This window comes from Salvia hispanica, chromosome 1, assembly GCF_023119035.1.
Source record: "Salvia hispanica cultivar TCC Black 2014 chromosome 1, UniMelb_Shisp_WGS_1.0, whole genome shotgun sequence".
Classification (NCBI taxonomy): domain Eukaryota; kingdom Viridiplantae; phylum Streptophyta; class Magnoliopsida; order Lamiales; family Lamiaceae; genus Salvia; species Salvia hispanica.
This window is the reverse complement of record NC_062965.1, coordinates 32,155,547-32,171,286: the sequence shown is the minus strand read 5'-3', so window position 1 is coordinate 32,171,286 and position 15,740 is coordinate 32,155,547. Positions and strand designations below refer to the sequence as shown.

At 35.3% G+C, this 15,740-nt stretch overlaps 3 protein-coding genes across 9 annotated transcripts in view; 1 reads left to right on the top strand and 2 right to left on the bottom strand.

Annotated features, from left to right (window-relative positions):
- Positions 1 to 5,028, bottom strand: part of LOC125194421 (TSL-kinase interacting protein 1-like) — a 5,321-nt gene extending 293 nt beyond the window's left edge. Inside the window, exons 1-14 of the mRNA XM_048092625.1 lie at positions 4,899 to 5,028; positions 4,012 to 4,233; positions 3,847 to 3,929; positions 3,706 to 3,753; positions 3,517 to 3,626; positions 3,004 to 3,088; positions 2,627 to 2,903; positions 2,165 to 2,296; positions 1,916 to 2,067; positions 1,579 to 1,823; positions 1,115 to 1,424; positions 565 to 960; positions 340 to 465; positions 4 to 162 (exon numbers count right to left, since the gene is read on the bottom strand). Of these exons, the coding sequence (XP_047948582.1) occupies positions 4 to 162; positions 340 to 465; positions 565 to 960; positions 1,115 to 1,424; positions 1,579 to 1,823; positions 1,916 to 2,067; positions 2,165 to 2,296; positions 2,627 to 2,903; positions 3,004 to 3,088; positions 3,517 to 3,626; positions 3,706 to 3,753; positions 3,847 to 3,929; positions 4,012 to 4,132 (2,244 nt within the window). The 5' untranslated portion in view covers positions 4,133 to 4,233; positions 4,899 to 5,028. The remainder of the gene's footprint in view (positions 1 to 3; positions 163 to 339; positions 466 to 564; positions 961 to 1,114; positions 1,425 to 1,578; positions 1,824 to 1,915; positions 2,068 to 2,164; positions 2,297 to 2,626; positions 2,904 to 3,003; positions 3,089 to 3,516; positions 3,627 to 3,705; positions 3,754 to 3,846; positions 3,930 to 4,011; positions 4,234 to 4,898) is intronic.
- Positions 5,029 to 8,312: 3,284 nt separating this feature from the next.
- Positions 8,313 to 10,000, top strand: LOC125201974 (membrane magnesium transporter-like). Its single transcript, XM_048100283.1, has 4 exons — positions 8,313 to 8,491; positions 8,558 to 8,610; positions 8,706 to 8,806; positions 9,611 to 10,000. The coding sequence occupies exons 1-4, from the start codon at positions 8,419 to 8,421 to the stop codon at positions 9,699 to 9,701; spliced, it is 318 nt and encodes a 105-aa protein (XP_047956240.1). The 5' UTR covers positions 8,313 to 8,418; the 3' UTR covers positions 9,702 to 10,000.
- A 479-nt stretch (positions 10,001 to 10,479) lies between these two features.
- Positions 10,480 to 14,044, bottom strand: LOC125201972 (transcription initiation factor TFIID subunit 8-like). Of its 7 annotated transcripts, none has more exons than XM_048100279.1 (4): positions 13,758 to 14,044; positions 12,234 to 13,550; positions 11,397 to 11,777; positions 10,480 to 10,916 (listed from the first exon to the last, which is right to left on the bottom strand). In XM_048100279.1, exon 2 carries the CDS (start codon positions 13,503 to 13,505, stop codon positions 12,396 to 12,398), a length of 1,110 nt encoding a protein of 369 aa, XP_047956236.1. In that variant the 5' UTR covers positions 13,506 to 13,550; positions 13,758 to 14,044; the 3' UTR covers positions 10,480 to 10,916; positions 11,397 to 11,777; positions 12,234 to 12,395. The 7 variants fall into 7 exon arrangements, with proteins under 7 accessions (XP_047956236.1, XP_047956237.1, XP_047956239.1 ...); XM_048100280.1 differs by having other exon boundaries at positions 12,234 to 13,540; XM_048100282.1 differs by having other exon boundaries at positions 12,234 to 13,500.
- Between the last annotated feature and the right edge of the window lie 1,696 nt (positions 14,045 to 15,740).

The following is a 15,740-nucleotide window of genomic DNA, read 5'->3' as shown; positions in this document are numbered from 1 at the left end:
AGCTTCTTTCTTCTCCGAGCCAAAGAAAGAGCAGCTCTGGAATGCGTCCAGACTGTTAGCTATCAGGCGGTTCAAACCACCGAGGCTATCGCTAAGAATTAGATCGTTGCTTTGGTATCTACACGAGGGTATGTCCAACTCTAATGCTCCTAAAGAGTCGGGCTGTAGCATGGACACATCTTCGATTAGACATCATAGTAAAACTAAATGGGATCCTCTCTAAAGCCAAGTTATTAGAAGATAATAAGAGAGTAGAAAATACAAAATAAAATAAGAACAGTGGATGGCCATTGAGACTAAACTGAGAAATAACATGACAAAATATCATAAAAAGCTTACCCAATATATATCTGTGAGCCCAGAGAAATCCTTAGTGGAGTTTTCTATAGGATTATCAGATTCACATTCGTCCACGAGGTCTTCACAAGTGTGGTTATTAGTCACCATCTCTGCTCCAGGCAATTCCTGCAGGATGAGCAATTGTGTTACCACGAACCCTTTTGAACAGGTTAGTGCTATTATTGTGCACAGTTAGCCTGATGGAACGGTGGTTCAAAATCAAACCTCAACTTCACTTTGAGATACAGAAGGTCTGGTTATAGTAGGATGTTTACAGGTGTCTTTGAAACCATTCACACTTGCATTGTGGTTTTCACGAAAGAAAGCACTAGTTTTCTGGAAAGAAAAGGCATCTCGTGTTTCTTCAGAATCAAAGATGGAAGGTGCATGAGATGCAAGGCCCTGCTGGTGGACTTTGGTTTGATGTTTAAAAATGTGAGCAGCAATTGCAGCATCAAAAGAGTCGCAACTGAATGGAATCTGCTGACAATTTAAACCTAGAGATCCTGGAAAATTACTGCAGTTAGCATCTGTGTCTGGAGTTGACTCAGATAGCAGCTCTCCCATACTTATGTTCGTAAGACTGTCAGCCCATTCCCCAGCAGACATGGGAATATCCTTCTGCGATAAAAATAGATCCCAGAATCATTAATTCAGCGCCATAGTTTACTTACAGTATGAAAAGGCAGAATACAGATAGTTAAAAATTTGCAAGACTTCACTCCTAGTATAAGCATCCAAATCACGAGAAAGAAAGCACAAAATGCAGACATACCGTGTTCTCAACTTGCCTAGTATGTATCAAATCTCCACTTGCATTTCTAGGTAATAATGCAACTGCAGTGCTATCCGAGTATCTTGATGTATTAACACAGGATACAGGGATATCACACGCAACTGTTATAGTTGGAGTAGATTCGGAGGGAGTCAGAGTGATAATTGGTTCAACAGAGGCAGTCTGGTAATCAGACGAACTGCTTAGGTTCTTAGTTTCAGCATTCTGCTTTCTTGCCCCATCAATTTTAGCATAGGAAAGTGCTTGAGCAGTTGCAGATTCAATCTCGGCTTTTGAAAACCAGCCATATCTTGCACAACAAACAAAATCTGTTACACAATGTCCATTCGGATAGTACAGTTCCTCAAGCAGAATGCTCAAATGACAAATCAAATCAAATCAAATGGAGTACATTTTTCTAAAGCTACCACGATTCCTCAGATGGAGAAAGGGATAAAGAATACCTGAGGCGGAATACTGGAGGGCTTCCAATTAGGTAATATACATCAGTTGCACACAGAGTAGATTCCTTAGTCCACTTCTGATACCCCACTAGGTTTTCTTTCTGTGCCCAGTAAGGAAAAAGCATTAGCTCTTGATCTAAGTCTAACAACCTTGAGTTTCCCCACTTGCGATTGAGATGTTCCACCACAGATGATATTTTCTTCCGTGTACTCAAAGTAAGCTCCAGATAAGGGTTATGATGATTCTGCAAAATTAAATACATTATACACCTCAACCTTTGTTGACACTATTCAAAATGAACCGCATGATTAAGAAGCAGATTCCTTTCAACTTTACCCTCTCCAAGTCTTTTTGAGTAAGTTCATCAATTGGAAACAACTGAAGCTTAAGCTTTGCAGGGTTCTGACTGTTGTCTTCATTGAGCGTGCTTCGTGCAGATGTTTGTAGAGAGCGTGCCATTTCACCAACAAGTTGAGCATTACCTTGACCTAAAAATACATAGAAATCAGATAGGCAATTTCAATTAGGTAATTTCTTATAATTCACACTCTTATATTACTAAATTCAAGGAAAAGACTACACAACCTGGTGTTTCCTGATACTCAGTCTCTTTATCAGTATCCACCCGTTCCAATTGTTCAGCAGCATCGGCCACCAATGAAACTCCAGCAATGGCAGCTTTCTCCCATCTTTTATATGCAGCAACTGATGCAAGGCCTGCAAAACAGATTTTGCAAAGTACATATGCAGTTACCAACTAAAGTAAAGGCAAAAACTAAGACATCAGGCCCATGGGCAATTCTCTGTCCAGAAATCTCGCATCAAAAAGCTGCATGCACACAACAAGATCCAAGCATTGCACGGAGCTTGTTAAGCAGGAAACTGATATCTTATCTTCAAAATGTAAAATTCTAGTAACAGAAAATAAGCAAAGTTACAGAGGCGTGTAAAAGCAAACATACGCACAATTGGAATGATGACCAATAGAAAATTAAGAGAACTAAAATGCAGATATGATCGTTGGAACCAATAAATTTATCCAATTACCATTTTTCCGCCGATGTTTCACCGTCTTCACAGCAGCTTGGTCTCCTTTGCAGTTGGTACGGCTCATTCCTATATTGGCATGCCGCTTAAACAAAGACCCCTTTCCAGTTCCAACTTTCTCAATGTTCTGGCTGTCAAGAAGAACCACTTTTACAGCACGGTTGTCATGCCCGGATGCTCTGACCTGATTTGTGATGTTTGGTACAGAAGTGTTATTTTCTCCAGTAGACAGTCGTTTTTTAGTATTCTTTTTCCGATCCCTCAAAAGTTGGTTCTCCTGCATTGTAAAGTTTTGATCAGTCAAAATTATGTCCAAACATATCCACATTCCACAATTTATTTCATAAACAAAGAAGGATCAACAGTCTTAAACTAACCAGAGTCTCCACAAATATCTTAAATCTTCTAGGTTTTAGATGAAGCTTAGAAGCTTTACAGCTGTATTTTTCCAACAATGACCACCTGCAACCAAAGTGGGCAGTTTGGAGATTGACATTTAGAGAGAGAGAGAGAAAGACGGAAATGTTTGACACAACCAGAAAAGAGAGAATGTAAATAAAAACCAAATAAAGCTCACAAGTAGAAAACCATGTGTCAAGGGAGGGGGAGCAAAAACAGCTCGAGATTTTCATGTAACATAAATAACATCTGCAGTTTGTTCATCCAGCAGAAGTAAAGCATCATTCAGGATATGAAACATTAAGTATCATGCAAAGAACCACAAATCGGTAGACAATCAGGAAAACTACTTCCTATTACACATTTAACTAAACCAGTAAATTAACTTATTGTGACTGAAAATTGACACAATAAAAGAGAAGTCCTCCAAAACCTGTTTGTATTTGTATGCACGTAATGCAGAAAGTAGACAACAAAAAATTCATATTTACCATCGAAGCATTGCAGTGTTAGTGTCTTTTGAGTCTTTGGCATCAAGGCAAAGTTCTGGGCCTAGCAACTTGTTCATGCGCCTGACAAGTCGATAGTAGTAATGCCTGACCTGAAGGCCATCAATCAAAATGAGATGAAAAGTTGGATATGATATGAGTAACAGTCGAGATGTATTTCCGCTAAGTCACCTGATCCTTGTTTTTGCTCTGGACACGCGAAGTGATTTTCTCAAAATTCTGCAAGAAAAAGCATTTCCATTGTCAGAATACATCCATTGGAAGAAAAAACATTTATTTCCAAATCAATTTAGGTAGGTATCGTTTATTTTCCTTGCCAACTTGACGTAATGCAGCAAAAAAGCTTTCTTCTTCCTGACGGGTCCAAGCAGCCCATTGTCTTGTCGGTTTTTTCACTATACCAATAAAAGTCAATCAGCATAGACATTTTTCCTTTGATTCTGTATATAATAAGCAGAAAAAATGATTAAACAGTACCAGGCATCTGCGGACCAGCTTGCTCCTGTGAGGATGATGGCATGCCAGAATTCCCATCCTTATTTCCAAGATTATCAGGACAAAGACAAAGTTCACAGTCCAATGAAGCCGGTGTCACCATTTTAATATTTTTCTCATCACACAAATGCTAATCCTTCAAGCATCTTCAGATTGCGAGTCTAGTATGATACTTCTAATAACGCTGGTCGCAGAGGAAAGTGCCTGGTTGAAACAAGGAAATGACAATTAAAATTGCTAATGGTCCAGAAAGGAAAAGCCGTGAGCAATCTAGACATACATAACATGTCAAAATATCAAATAATATATGCAATCAGAAATCCCACAAGCCAAGAATCCACATAAATCCACCTCAAAATTCACAATTCTTTCAATACAAAGCAGAATTAACTACTCAAACCTAGCTCACAAACATGAACCAACTCGAATTACAAAGAAATTGATCTTTTAAATGCTGCCAGCAAATCCAATAACACCCCACATCAAAATTGGTAACCCAATAGCAGTAGAATCAGGAATGGAACACCAACAAAGATTGAACTCAAGTATATTCATGATTATAAGGAGCATATAGGGTTTACACATTACATCCAAATAACCAAACAGTTAAAACAAGTTTCAAGAAGCAAAATTCAAATCACATAGCATCGAAAAAACAGAATTTGAACTTCAATTCAAGTCAGCGCATAACTTCAAACATACTCCACTCACCAATTCAATTATAAAAAACCTAAAATAGATTCAATTAAAAAACCCTAAGATCTATCACCCAAAATCACAAAAACCTCAGAAACCAAAATTCATACTGCTTCCAATGTGCATGAAACAAGAAAAGAAAAAAGCACAAAGAATCATGGGAGATTGCATACCTAGGGGAGATTGCATAGCAACAAAGACCAAAAAGGATAAAGAAAAATAAAAATTAAAGGGAAAATTAAAACCGAGATGAAGGAGTTCAACTGCAGTTAAAGATTAAAATAATAGGAGAAGCCTTTGAACTTGGGAAGAAAAAATAGTAAAAAGAAATTAAAACAAGATATATACACACCACCTCTTTGATGGAATATTTATTAACTCGTGGTTAATAACCATTGACAATAATATGTGATGCAATAAATATTACTATCAAATTTTTATTTTCATATTATGGCCTTTATTTTTGGTATGTGGCATACCAATTTCACTTTTTATTCTTCTTCATTTCATTATCTTACATAATTAATATTGAGATCATAAAAATAATGTGACTTATAAAATAATCAGAGTATTCATATTTAAGTTTTACACAATTGTTGTGGGATGCAAAAGTAAATAATTCGCAAAGGAATAGCTGTTGAAATCGTGTGTTCGATCAAAGTGTTTTGACCAACAAATAAATTTAACAAGATATTTAATGTTGTGAAATTAAATGATATAGCGTCGATCTATATTCGGAGTAGATGATCGTGATATATTCATTTTCTCAAATCCGATACTCAGTGTGAGAAATAATGGATTAAAGTTAGGCAAAATTGCGAACTACTTAAATGAGCTATGAGATAAGCAATAGAATTAATGAAGAGAGTTAATTATCTCACATTAGAAGTGACAACCTTATTAAACTAGTACTAGTATTTAATAAGAAGAGTTATTACATATATTATAGTGGACTAAGATGGGTTGTTGAGCTCACACATGCGCGCCACCGCGAGCCTTGACGCATGTGTCCTTGGACTTTTGGAGTTGGAGTTGGCAATTGGTCTTTGGGCCTGGTCGTTGGGCTCGGTGCTTGGGCTTGACCCGAGGTAGACCAACAACGCTTCCACGTCAGCGAGCCAAGTTAAATGACACCTCGCCAGTATGACGCAATGAAACCAACCTGGCTGACACTTGATAAAGTCCACATTGTGAGCGAACCTAGACGAACAGTGTGTCTCGATACGTCCGTCCAGGATCAGCCTTTGCAGCTCTCGTAACGCCTTGTAATGCCCAACGGTTATCATCTGTTATTCATAAGCTCCCTCTCTCTTTTGTGCATTGTTCTTCTGTCGAAGTTCTGGTCTCGCCTCCATCCAGTTCGCCAGAGCTATGCTGATTGCGGTGTTGTTTCACCAGAGACGAAGCCGTATTATCTTTGGGGATGACACGCCAATCAAAGAATTAGTGGGGCGTATCTCGTCTTGCGGAAAGAGGACTCCTCGACTCGGCTAATTACATATTTACGATTATTGTTTCGATTCGTAATTTTTATTTCAGTTTATTTTTCTGTATTCTTTTTTTGGGTTGTATTACATCTTACTAGTGTTTATCTTGTAATCCAGAAACCAACAATACTAATTTGTAAATTTTGAAACTTGTGATATAAATCAAATTACTGAATGCAATTTAAAATCAAATCAACTAAATATACTAGGACAGTATAAAATAAAATAGAAGAGTGAGTGGTTGGGTGAAATAATTCCCAAAAGTTGAAATACAAATTGGTGTTTCATTTCAAAATTACGTACGGTTTAACTCCAAAAATCATATGAAAACAATAGTGTGTTAATTTACTCCCTCACTTTAAATTTTCATTCTCTACATATAAATAAGGAATGTTTTATAGTATTACTATATTGTCAAAGAGATAGGCTCCACAATATTGCTCCTTTCTTCAAAAATAATTATCTACAATAATGAATCTCACTGCTAATTTTGTACGTCGAGTGATAAATTTCTTATATCATATCGAATTATTCTAATTGCGCAGGGTAAATAAGTACGGAGTATAAATATTTCTAATTCTAACAACTAGTTGAAATTAATAAATGGTAGTATTTGTAATTTATGAGACGCTCAAATTTCGGCTAAAAAGAAATTTGTACAACTCCTGTTTATTAGTAGTAATTTGTACTTATAAATAGTCACCGACTTTATTGTTTTGTGATCTGCACTTTGCACATTTCATGTAGTAATTTTGGTATCTAAAATCATAAAGGGCGTACACATAATATATCGTGTAAGATATGAAACAACTAAATAATTTGCAGGTATTTGAATAAAAATATTTAAAATATGTAAAGTACAAAATACTGAGTATTACTTTTCATTCAACATTCGCAGTGAAACTATATATAATTATCATATCATTAGTTGAAACTTGAAATATTTAATGGCATGTGACTCACAGTGCAACAAATTTAGGTTATTAACTTAGAGAGGTTTATAAAGCAATTACTTAGGACTCCGTATTTGTATAAATTTTTCTATTAATGGAACGTGCCTTCTCATAAAACTGTCACACGCTAAAAGAAGTCGGTGGAAAAAAAAATACTCCTACTACACTAATTGATAGACTTCATACATAGTCTGCCGGTGTATCATTGAAAAAATATCAATAAATTTTTCATTTTGATATTTTCATTTGTCTATCAACAAATTTTTTATTTATTTATACTCCTATTTTAAAAAAATATAACCACAAATCAATGAAGAAAGTGCCCTTGTATGAAAATAATTTAATGTGCTAATACGATGTGGTTGCAACAAACAATATGCCTTTATTGGGGAGCACTAGGGCCATCTTAATTAGAGTCGCAACGTACTTCCAATCTCGTATTGCTATGCGACACGAAACACGCAATATTGTAAACACTCAAATGCAATATACATTTGTGAAGCTGTAGATGGATTTCCACAAATTGCATTTTAGTTATAGACAGATTGCATTATATATTGTTAGTGTTTGCATTATAAACAAATATTGTCTACAATGCACAATGAACTATATATAAGTGCAATTCCTCTACATATATAATGCAATTAAACAGTACATGTCTAAAATGAGAAACTCAATAATAAAAAATGCAATTTGTGTATAACTAAAATGCTACTGTGTATATCCATATACAAATTCTATAAATGTATACTTATATTTTAATGTTTACAATATTGAATGTTTCGTGCTACGTATAGCAGCATGAGATTAGAAATATATTATAATTTTAAAATTAGTTATTTTATAAGTATATCGCCTTTGTATCCCTAATAAAGATTTTTTTTTTAATCATCTATAGTCACAAAATAATAAATATTCATAAAACAAAGCTATGCTTGCATAAAACGAAATTTTGTTAAAATTAGATTTATAGAGAATGAAAATTTGTACAAATAACTTTGAGCTAAAAAATATAAAAGCAAAAATTAAATCGAATAAAACTACAAAAAAACAAAATACAAAAAGGCCAAAAAATATAGTCGATATCAACCATTATTTCAAATAGATTTAAATCAATCATACCAGGATAGATTAACCTGAAAAAATCACACTAACTAAAATTTATCTAAATATAGTGTTTTGATGAATACCCCAAAAATTAGAGAATCGTTTGGATTGGATCACAAGTATTTGGAGAGATTCTTAGGAAAAAGATGGGCTTCTCTCACGCCGTCGGTGTCGTCGGAGTTCTGATTCTCGCACACGCCGCCTACTCCACTATTCAGTGTGCGTATTCAATTGCTTTCAATAAATCTGAATACTCGTTCTGATTTTTTTGATCTATTTTTTCAGATAGATCTTTGCTCAAAATTACTGAAGAGCAGTTCACGGGGCCACCGATCACTGTAATTTCCTCTAAATACCTCACCATATTCGTATTTATATGCATATAATTCGTTTATTGCCACTAATTAGGTTTGTAATTTCGATTAATTCACAGGTAGTTGTGGAGTTAGTTGCAGGATTGTTTTTCTGTTTGTGGGCTGCTTTAACTGTGCCCGGCAAATTCTTGTCGATCCTCCCTCAATCAGACGAGAACAGGTTTTTATTAAGTGTTTCTTTACCCATTGATATTGTTTTTGGTTGCTGGTGTTACATCCGCTGCTTCTTCTATGGTTGAAGAATATTGTATGTGATGATTTATACTATAATAATTGGCGATTAGGTTGAATTGCAGTTGGTCTGTTGATTCAATGTATTGGGGTATTTGGTTGGGCTGAGAAAATAGTAGATGTACAGCATTTTTCACAAGACTAGGGATGTAAGTATGAGGATTGATGGAGATTGGTAGGATATAGCTCCTCAACAATAGTATTTCAGACTCTTCATGTAAGCATATCATGTCTGTCTGTGAATGAACATAAATATAGATGAAGACGTCGTGTCCTATCATAGTATTTCATTCCCCGTCTATGTGCTCTCCACTAAGATGTTGTTAGCATACACCAAAAGAGGCTTAATGCACCCCCATGTAGAAAACCTACATTTTGCCTGTGGGCTGGAGATAGAAAATGATAGAATTGAAGGTTGGATGTGCTTTATAAAGGAAACTGTCCCACAGCTTTGCTATCTTTTGACCTTTAGTATTTCAACTTAATACGAGCTACACAGTGCACCTTATATTCCAAATGGTAATTAGAAGAACATATGCATAACAGGGTAAGAGCATGTGAACGAATATCATTCCATTAATTTGCTTTTTATTGACTTGAGCTTTATCTTTCATGAATTTGCATTAACTAGTCCTTGATGAGGTTTTATTGCAGAAAACTTCCCTTATCTTCATTTTTTGAAGCTGAACATGCTTGAACCTACTAACACACCATTCTTTCTCTGTCCAAGCAGGGTAGTTGCCTTGCCTTTCAATCTGGATTTCATGATCTTCAATCATCGTGGAAAAGCTTTTTCTTTGGGTATTGATATGAAGATGAACTGATCATATTAGAGGCACCATTGCATTTGGTTAATAGTGAGATCTAGGGATCAAAAGTAACCGAAAACAGATGTTACTTTTACTGAAACAAGAAGGTATTGGCTTCATCTGAGTGAGATGAAACAAGGATGTTTGTTTGCTAGTAGAGTCAGGTGCATAGTTAGAATCTTTTTTGTGGGCGTGTGCTGGTCTCATTCTTTTATGGCATTTGTTTTTGTCTTAAGGTTTATAGATAGCTCGAGCAGATTCTATCTTGCAGAAATTATCTTCACAGAAGATGAATAAAGTAATTTTTCGCTACATTACATAGATAATCGATGCCAAAAAAATCTACTCCTTGATGAAAAAGTGTTTACTAAGTGCTGATTTATTGGTATGTTTACTAATACTCAGCATTTCATCAAAATAGTAACAAGGTTATTTTAGTCATCGGGAATTTGTGTATTGCACGCAGACTGCGGTAAAAGTACGATAATTCTAAAATTATATTCCATCATAATTGAGTAAGTTTTTCATTAATCAGTGTTCTTTATCATAATTAAGTCATTTCCATGTATGGTATTTCATCCATCTTGAAAAATAGTCCACTTTTGTTTTAGTTCATCCCTCAAAATTAATCCATCTTCATTATTATTAAGTTTAGTATTTCTAATTTGTCTCGATTAGTCATTTTCACATCACAAATTAAGTTACTCAACTTAACCTTGCACTAATCAGTACATTTGTGGCTTTTGCAGCCAAATACGATATGTCGATATGTCAACTACCTAAAACGCACTCATTATTCTTCCAACATCAATCAACTTATATAATCTGAAATTAGTCTAAATGCACATTTACAAGTCAGACTCGAGGGGGAAAAGCAAAAAATTAAAAATAAAATAGAAAAGAAAAGGAAAGGAGAATGCAAACAATGGCCATAACTACTCATAAAGAGGGCCAGGTTGGCAGTTAGCCATTGCCATAAACGCAATTGCGACATCACTCATGCTACATTCATGCATCCTTTTGGCGTATAGTTCAAAGTCAGTGTTCCTTCACTTCTTAAATGCTTCATGTCGAAGGAAGTCCACGAACATTCTCTCGGGAGCACCACATCAACATGGCTGTCTCCTCCTCCCCCTCGCCCCGTTCCTTTCAGCCCCCGCCAACAGGGCCCTCATGATTGTTTTATCTCTCACCAATCATTTTTTAAATACGTCTGCAGCTGAATGCATGCTGAAGAAGAAAAGGAGCATAAGTGAATCCTGTCAATGTTAGAACAGTAGAGCTGCTCCTGATATTTGGGCAATTAAATAGATAAGGAATTTCTATTGATGTGAAACCAAAACTTGATCAACACAAACATGTCTCTTCCACTGGCAACATACATACCCATCTTGTTTCTTTCTAAAGCACGAGCTTGGTTCTAGCAACCTCTTTAAAGGAAACAATGATAATAATAATATTAAGAGTTGCTGGTACCCATAGATCCACACCTACTCAACTTCCAAGTATATATTTCCTACCAAAGTTCCTTTGATAAATCATGCAAGGGTGTGAAACCAAACAGTCAGTATATCAACTAGTAAAAAGCCAAGAATGCAGACGAGCAAGAATGAGAGGCGAAAATATTCGAGGCTCGGGTGCAGAAATAATATCTTAATTGCGAGGGTCAAATATTTCATAAAGAAATTGCCCAAGTATTTGAGTTGTTACCTCATCAGTAGGGAAATAAGGTCTTGGATGCCTAGTTGTGGCACTAAGAGCGGTCATTTCTCAGTTGTGACTTGTGGCAATGGTGAGTCGAAGAAGTTCCTGGTGGGGTTGCACTTGCTTTCATATCCTCCTTTTGTCAGGTTGCTGGAAGCAGCAGAAAGAGAATTTGGATTTGAACAAAAGGGTGTATTAACTTTACCTTGTGAAGCAAGTGAGCTGCTACAAATGTTATCTCATGTCTGAAGATAATATCATTATCATGTAATTGTATCTTTATCGTGTACTGTAACTTAGACACACTTTATCACCACAATTCATTTGCTTTAGAGCATCCAGCATACGTAATATACAGTCACATTGACTGACAAAGAAATGAGAAACCTGAAGTTCACAAATAAGAACAAAATATATGGGTTACTGGATTAGCAGTGTTGTTGCTGATTAAACAAAGTACATAATTCCAGGACTTGATAATCAATCAGTTGTTGTCTTGAGGCTAATCTACTATAGCTTTTAACTCTCGAAGTTCACAATATTAGCGTTTCCAATCAATAACTCAATGCTGTGAAATTCCAAAAGCAGCTTCAAGTGTAATCCTCAAGAACAAGGCCACCAAACTCCCAAAAGGAGAACACATCACATTTTAAATCCCCACAAGCACCAAATCAAAGAAACAGTATGCAAAACAGAGGGAGACCAGAAAGAGATAAATGTATATGCATATGTAGATGTGTGTGTGCAGAGAGAGATAGATAAATGCAGACACAGAGAATGAATAAAATGCTACAATCTCATTCATGAAAAAATAATGTCAATGACAAGAAATTTGGAAGGGACCTGAAATATCTCGAATATGTCTTAATCTGGGTTCCGTTCCTAAATGGATTACCACCAAATACACAATCACAAACTACTGTATGTTTTGAGTTTGACTAACCTAATCAACTGCTATTTTCTTGAACATTAGCCATTAATGTCGTTCAAGGAACTACAAATTTACTACTGAGGAAGCTCCTGCTGGTTTTCCAAGGATTGCCGCAGTATAAACTCAACCCTCCTCTTTTTGTCATCATTTTCGCCATTATGACCAAACCACAAAGCTGCTCTTCCCACAGCCTTGTTTCGAATCCTTAAATCCAATGGTTCACCGAATAATTTCTTACCCCCCTTGAGCTCTAAAAATACAGGAGCCTTCTTTTCAGGAATTGTATTCTCACCATCACTTCCAGATTCAAGCCCATCCTTCATTGCCTCAATGGCTGGAGCAAATGTCTCCAACAAAGAAACTTTTTTTTCTGCGTGAGCTTGACTAGAAAGTTTTGGGGGAATGCTAATCTTTGACATGACTATTTTCCCAGCATCCAAAGGATTCTCAAAAATCAGGTTCCCATTGTTATTAACTTCTAACCCATTTTCTTCATTATATGGTTCATCAGATGTTGTAGCCACTGATGATCCATTACATATAAGCCGCTGCTGTAGGCTTAACAAAGACCTTTCTGCCTTCCTATGCTGCCTCGCTAGCTCAATCTTATCAGTACGGGCGTCAGATTGCCTCTCATTCCAAACAGGTGTCTGTAAATACGTGTGGGGATCAGGAAATGCAGGCAACCATGGTGGCACACACTTAAAAGCTGGAGTCTCCCCCATTTGCAAGAAACTAGGTATCATTCTCTGTTCACTGATCACAGGAAAATGTGGCACTGGTTGACCAAATGGTACCTCATCAGCCGTCTCTAAATACTCTTTAATCTCTCTAATAGCACCTGAACTCACTACACAGTCAGAATGAACCTCTGAAGCACCAGTAAATCCTTGGGGTGTGCCCATGTCTTCCAACCCTTGAACGATATCAAAGATGTTGCAACTCATCCTACCAGCTAAATTCGCATACAATCTCGACGTTTTACCTAATTCACAGACGTACCTAATCGCAATGTCAGCAAGTGAATCAAGAGCAGACTCGTTGAATCCCTCAAACCCAATGCCCTCGCATATCTGAGCCATCGCAACCCTTGCTATTGCTCGACTATATTCATCAGCACCAAATCGCATATTTGAATCATTGTGTTCGTCTCGCCTGCCTTCAGCTTCACCTCCATCGCTCATGTTCAGATTCAAGAATCATTTAGGGGGTTCTTAATCTTCAAAAACCTCAGTAAACACTCAGAACTTAGATAATCCAACCCACCAATAACGAGAAATTCAGGAACTCGTTTCCAGGAAAAAGAAATCAAGATAAACCCTAGACACAAGCTGGAATAACATTGAAGAAGGGGGGAACCAGAATGTGGCTATATATATCTCTATACGTGGGCTTAAATGAACGCATCAGCGTGCAACAGAGTTACGAGCACTTACAATTGATATAACTTTCAGGGCCGTCTTCGAATTGGGCAAATTTGAATATGTTTTTAGAGCGGGATTGAATTCAATTGTGATAAAACCCTAGAGAGACAGAGAGAAAGAATCATCACTCTAGGGTTTTAGCTTTGAAGCTGACAGTTTTGGGGGGAAATTGAATTTGATTTGGGGATTTTATGGTGGAGTGATATACCCTACTGTGAATCTGAAAATGGAAATTGGGATCGAGATGAGAGAGAAAGCCAAGTAAGGGAATCAAGAGGGATGTATTTATAGGCGGAGGCCACGATCCGATGATTGTTGAGTTTCCGTTAATTGAAACATGTTCTTTTATTCCTGTATATTAATTAAAAAAAACTTTATTGCGTGATTTATCCTCTTTAGAAATTATTTAATTCCTTTTTAAATGCAATCATGCAATAATTCTCTTCCATCAATCTTGTATTCTTGTTTAATCTTATGTTTTACTTAAGCTAGGTTTAATATTAAAAAAATAAATTAAATTTTTTTTTATACTTGTGCCTCGTAAAGAATGAAGAACAAATTATGATAAACAACTGAATAATATAGTGTGTAATAACCACATAGTTTTATACTGCAATTCCATATAGCTGACCAGACAATTTGCTAATGTCACATTTCTGTCACTTTTTACCGGATAAAGGAACAAATGTCACTTTTTCACAATAACTAAATATGTTTTTTTTCCACAATAGCTAATAAGTTTGTTATCCTAATTAATTCCAAATTAATTGTGGATTAGTGTTTATTTTCTGCTCCATTCTCACTTGGCTAATCATTCATAATAAGAAGGCAAAATATTGAAATATGTGAATGTTAGAATATATAGTACTATGTAGAAAAACCATGTTATACTCCCTCCGTCCCTAAGTTTGTTCTATTTTTTCATTTTCGTCCGTCCCACAAAATTTGTCTCATTTCAATTTTTACCTTTTCTGATAGTGGACCTCATATTCCACTGACTCATTCATACTCACATTTTATTATAGATCTAATTTATAAAAGTAGGACTCATATTGCACTAATTTTTTCAACTGACTTTTCATTATATTTCTTAAAACTTGTGTCGGACGGATGTAGTAGTATGTTATTTCCTTTGTTGTATTCTAAAAGCATCTCCAAAAGATATAATTCTAAGAGAAAAAGGTAAATTTTAAAAAACAAATAAAATAATTAATTTTCTATGTGTAGTATGATGAAGAAGTAGAGATACATTTTTAAAATTGAAGAAGGGATAATACATTTTCAAATATTCTTCCTACCTGAGAATAAATTTTTATGAAAAAGAGGTAAATATGATACTGTTCTTTCTCTTTACTTCTTCAATCCTTTTTCTTGAACAATTTTCTTTTTTGAATATCTCATTAGTTTACATATTTTTAAAAATAAAAATATCACTATTTTTACTTTATTCTTTCTCATACTTTAAAATATTTGTAAAATGAAATTGTCTTTTTATCATTTTCAAAGTTTCTTTTATTTTTTGAATATTATTGTTCAATTATTTTGGATTCTTGACCTTAATAAATATGGGAAACTGATTTTGACCACTACTTTATAGATTTGACAACAAATTAAGGTATTTATAAATTTTTTTTTTTTGTAATTTTCTCTTGGTTCGGTGAGGATATGGACAACATATCTCGCAATATTATCAACATGTACATTGTTTTATACAATTTGTGTGTTGTTTTATATTAAGTGCAGAAAGAATAAGTTAATAGATTAGTTCTTCTTGAATGAGACATTCAAGAAAAAGGAATGTATTACTTTTGTCTTTATAAGTTAATTACCAATTAGATTTGGTTCTTGTTTATGATCTAATTCAGTATTATCACACTGTAACGGTGTGGCTAATTTCAGCAGTGTGGCAAATTGCAGGTAAACCAGTTTTTGTTATGTTATTCCTTAAGGCCAAAGATATATCGGGACTATCTTTGGTAGTATATAATTGTGCTA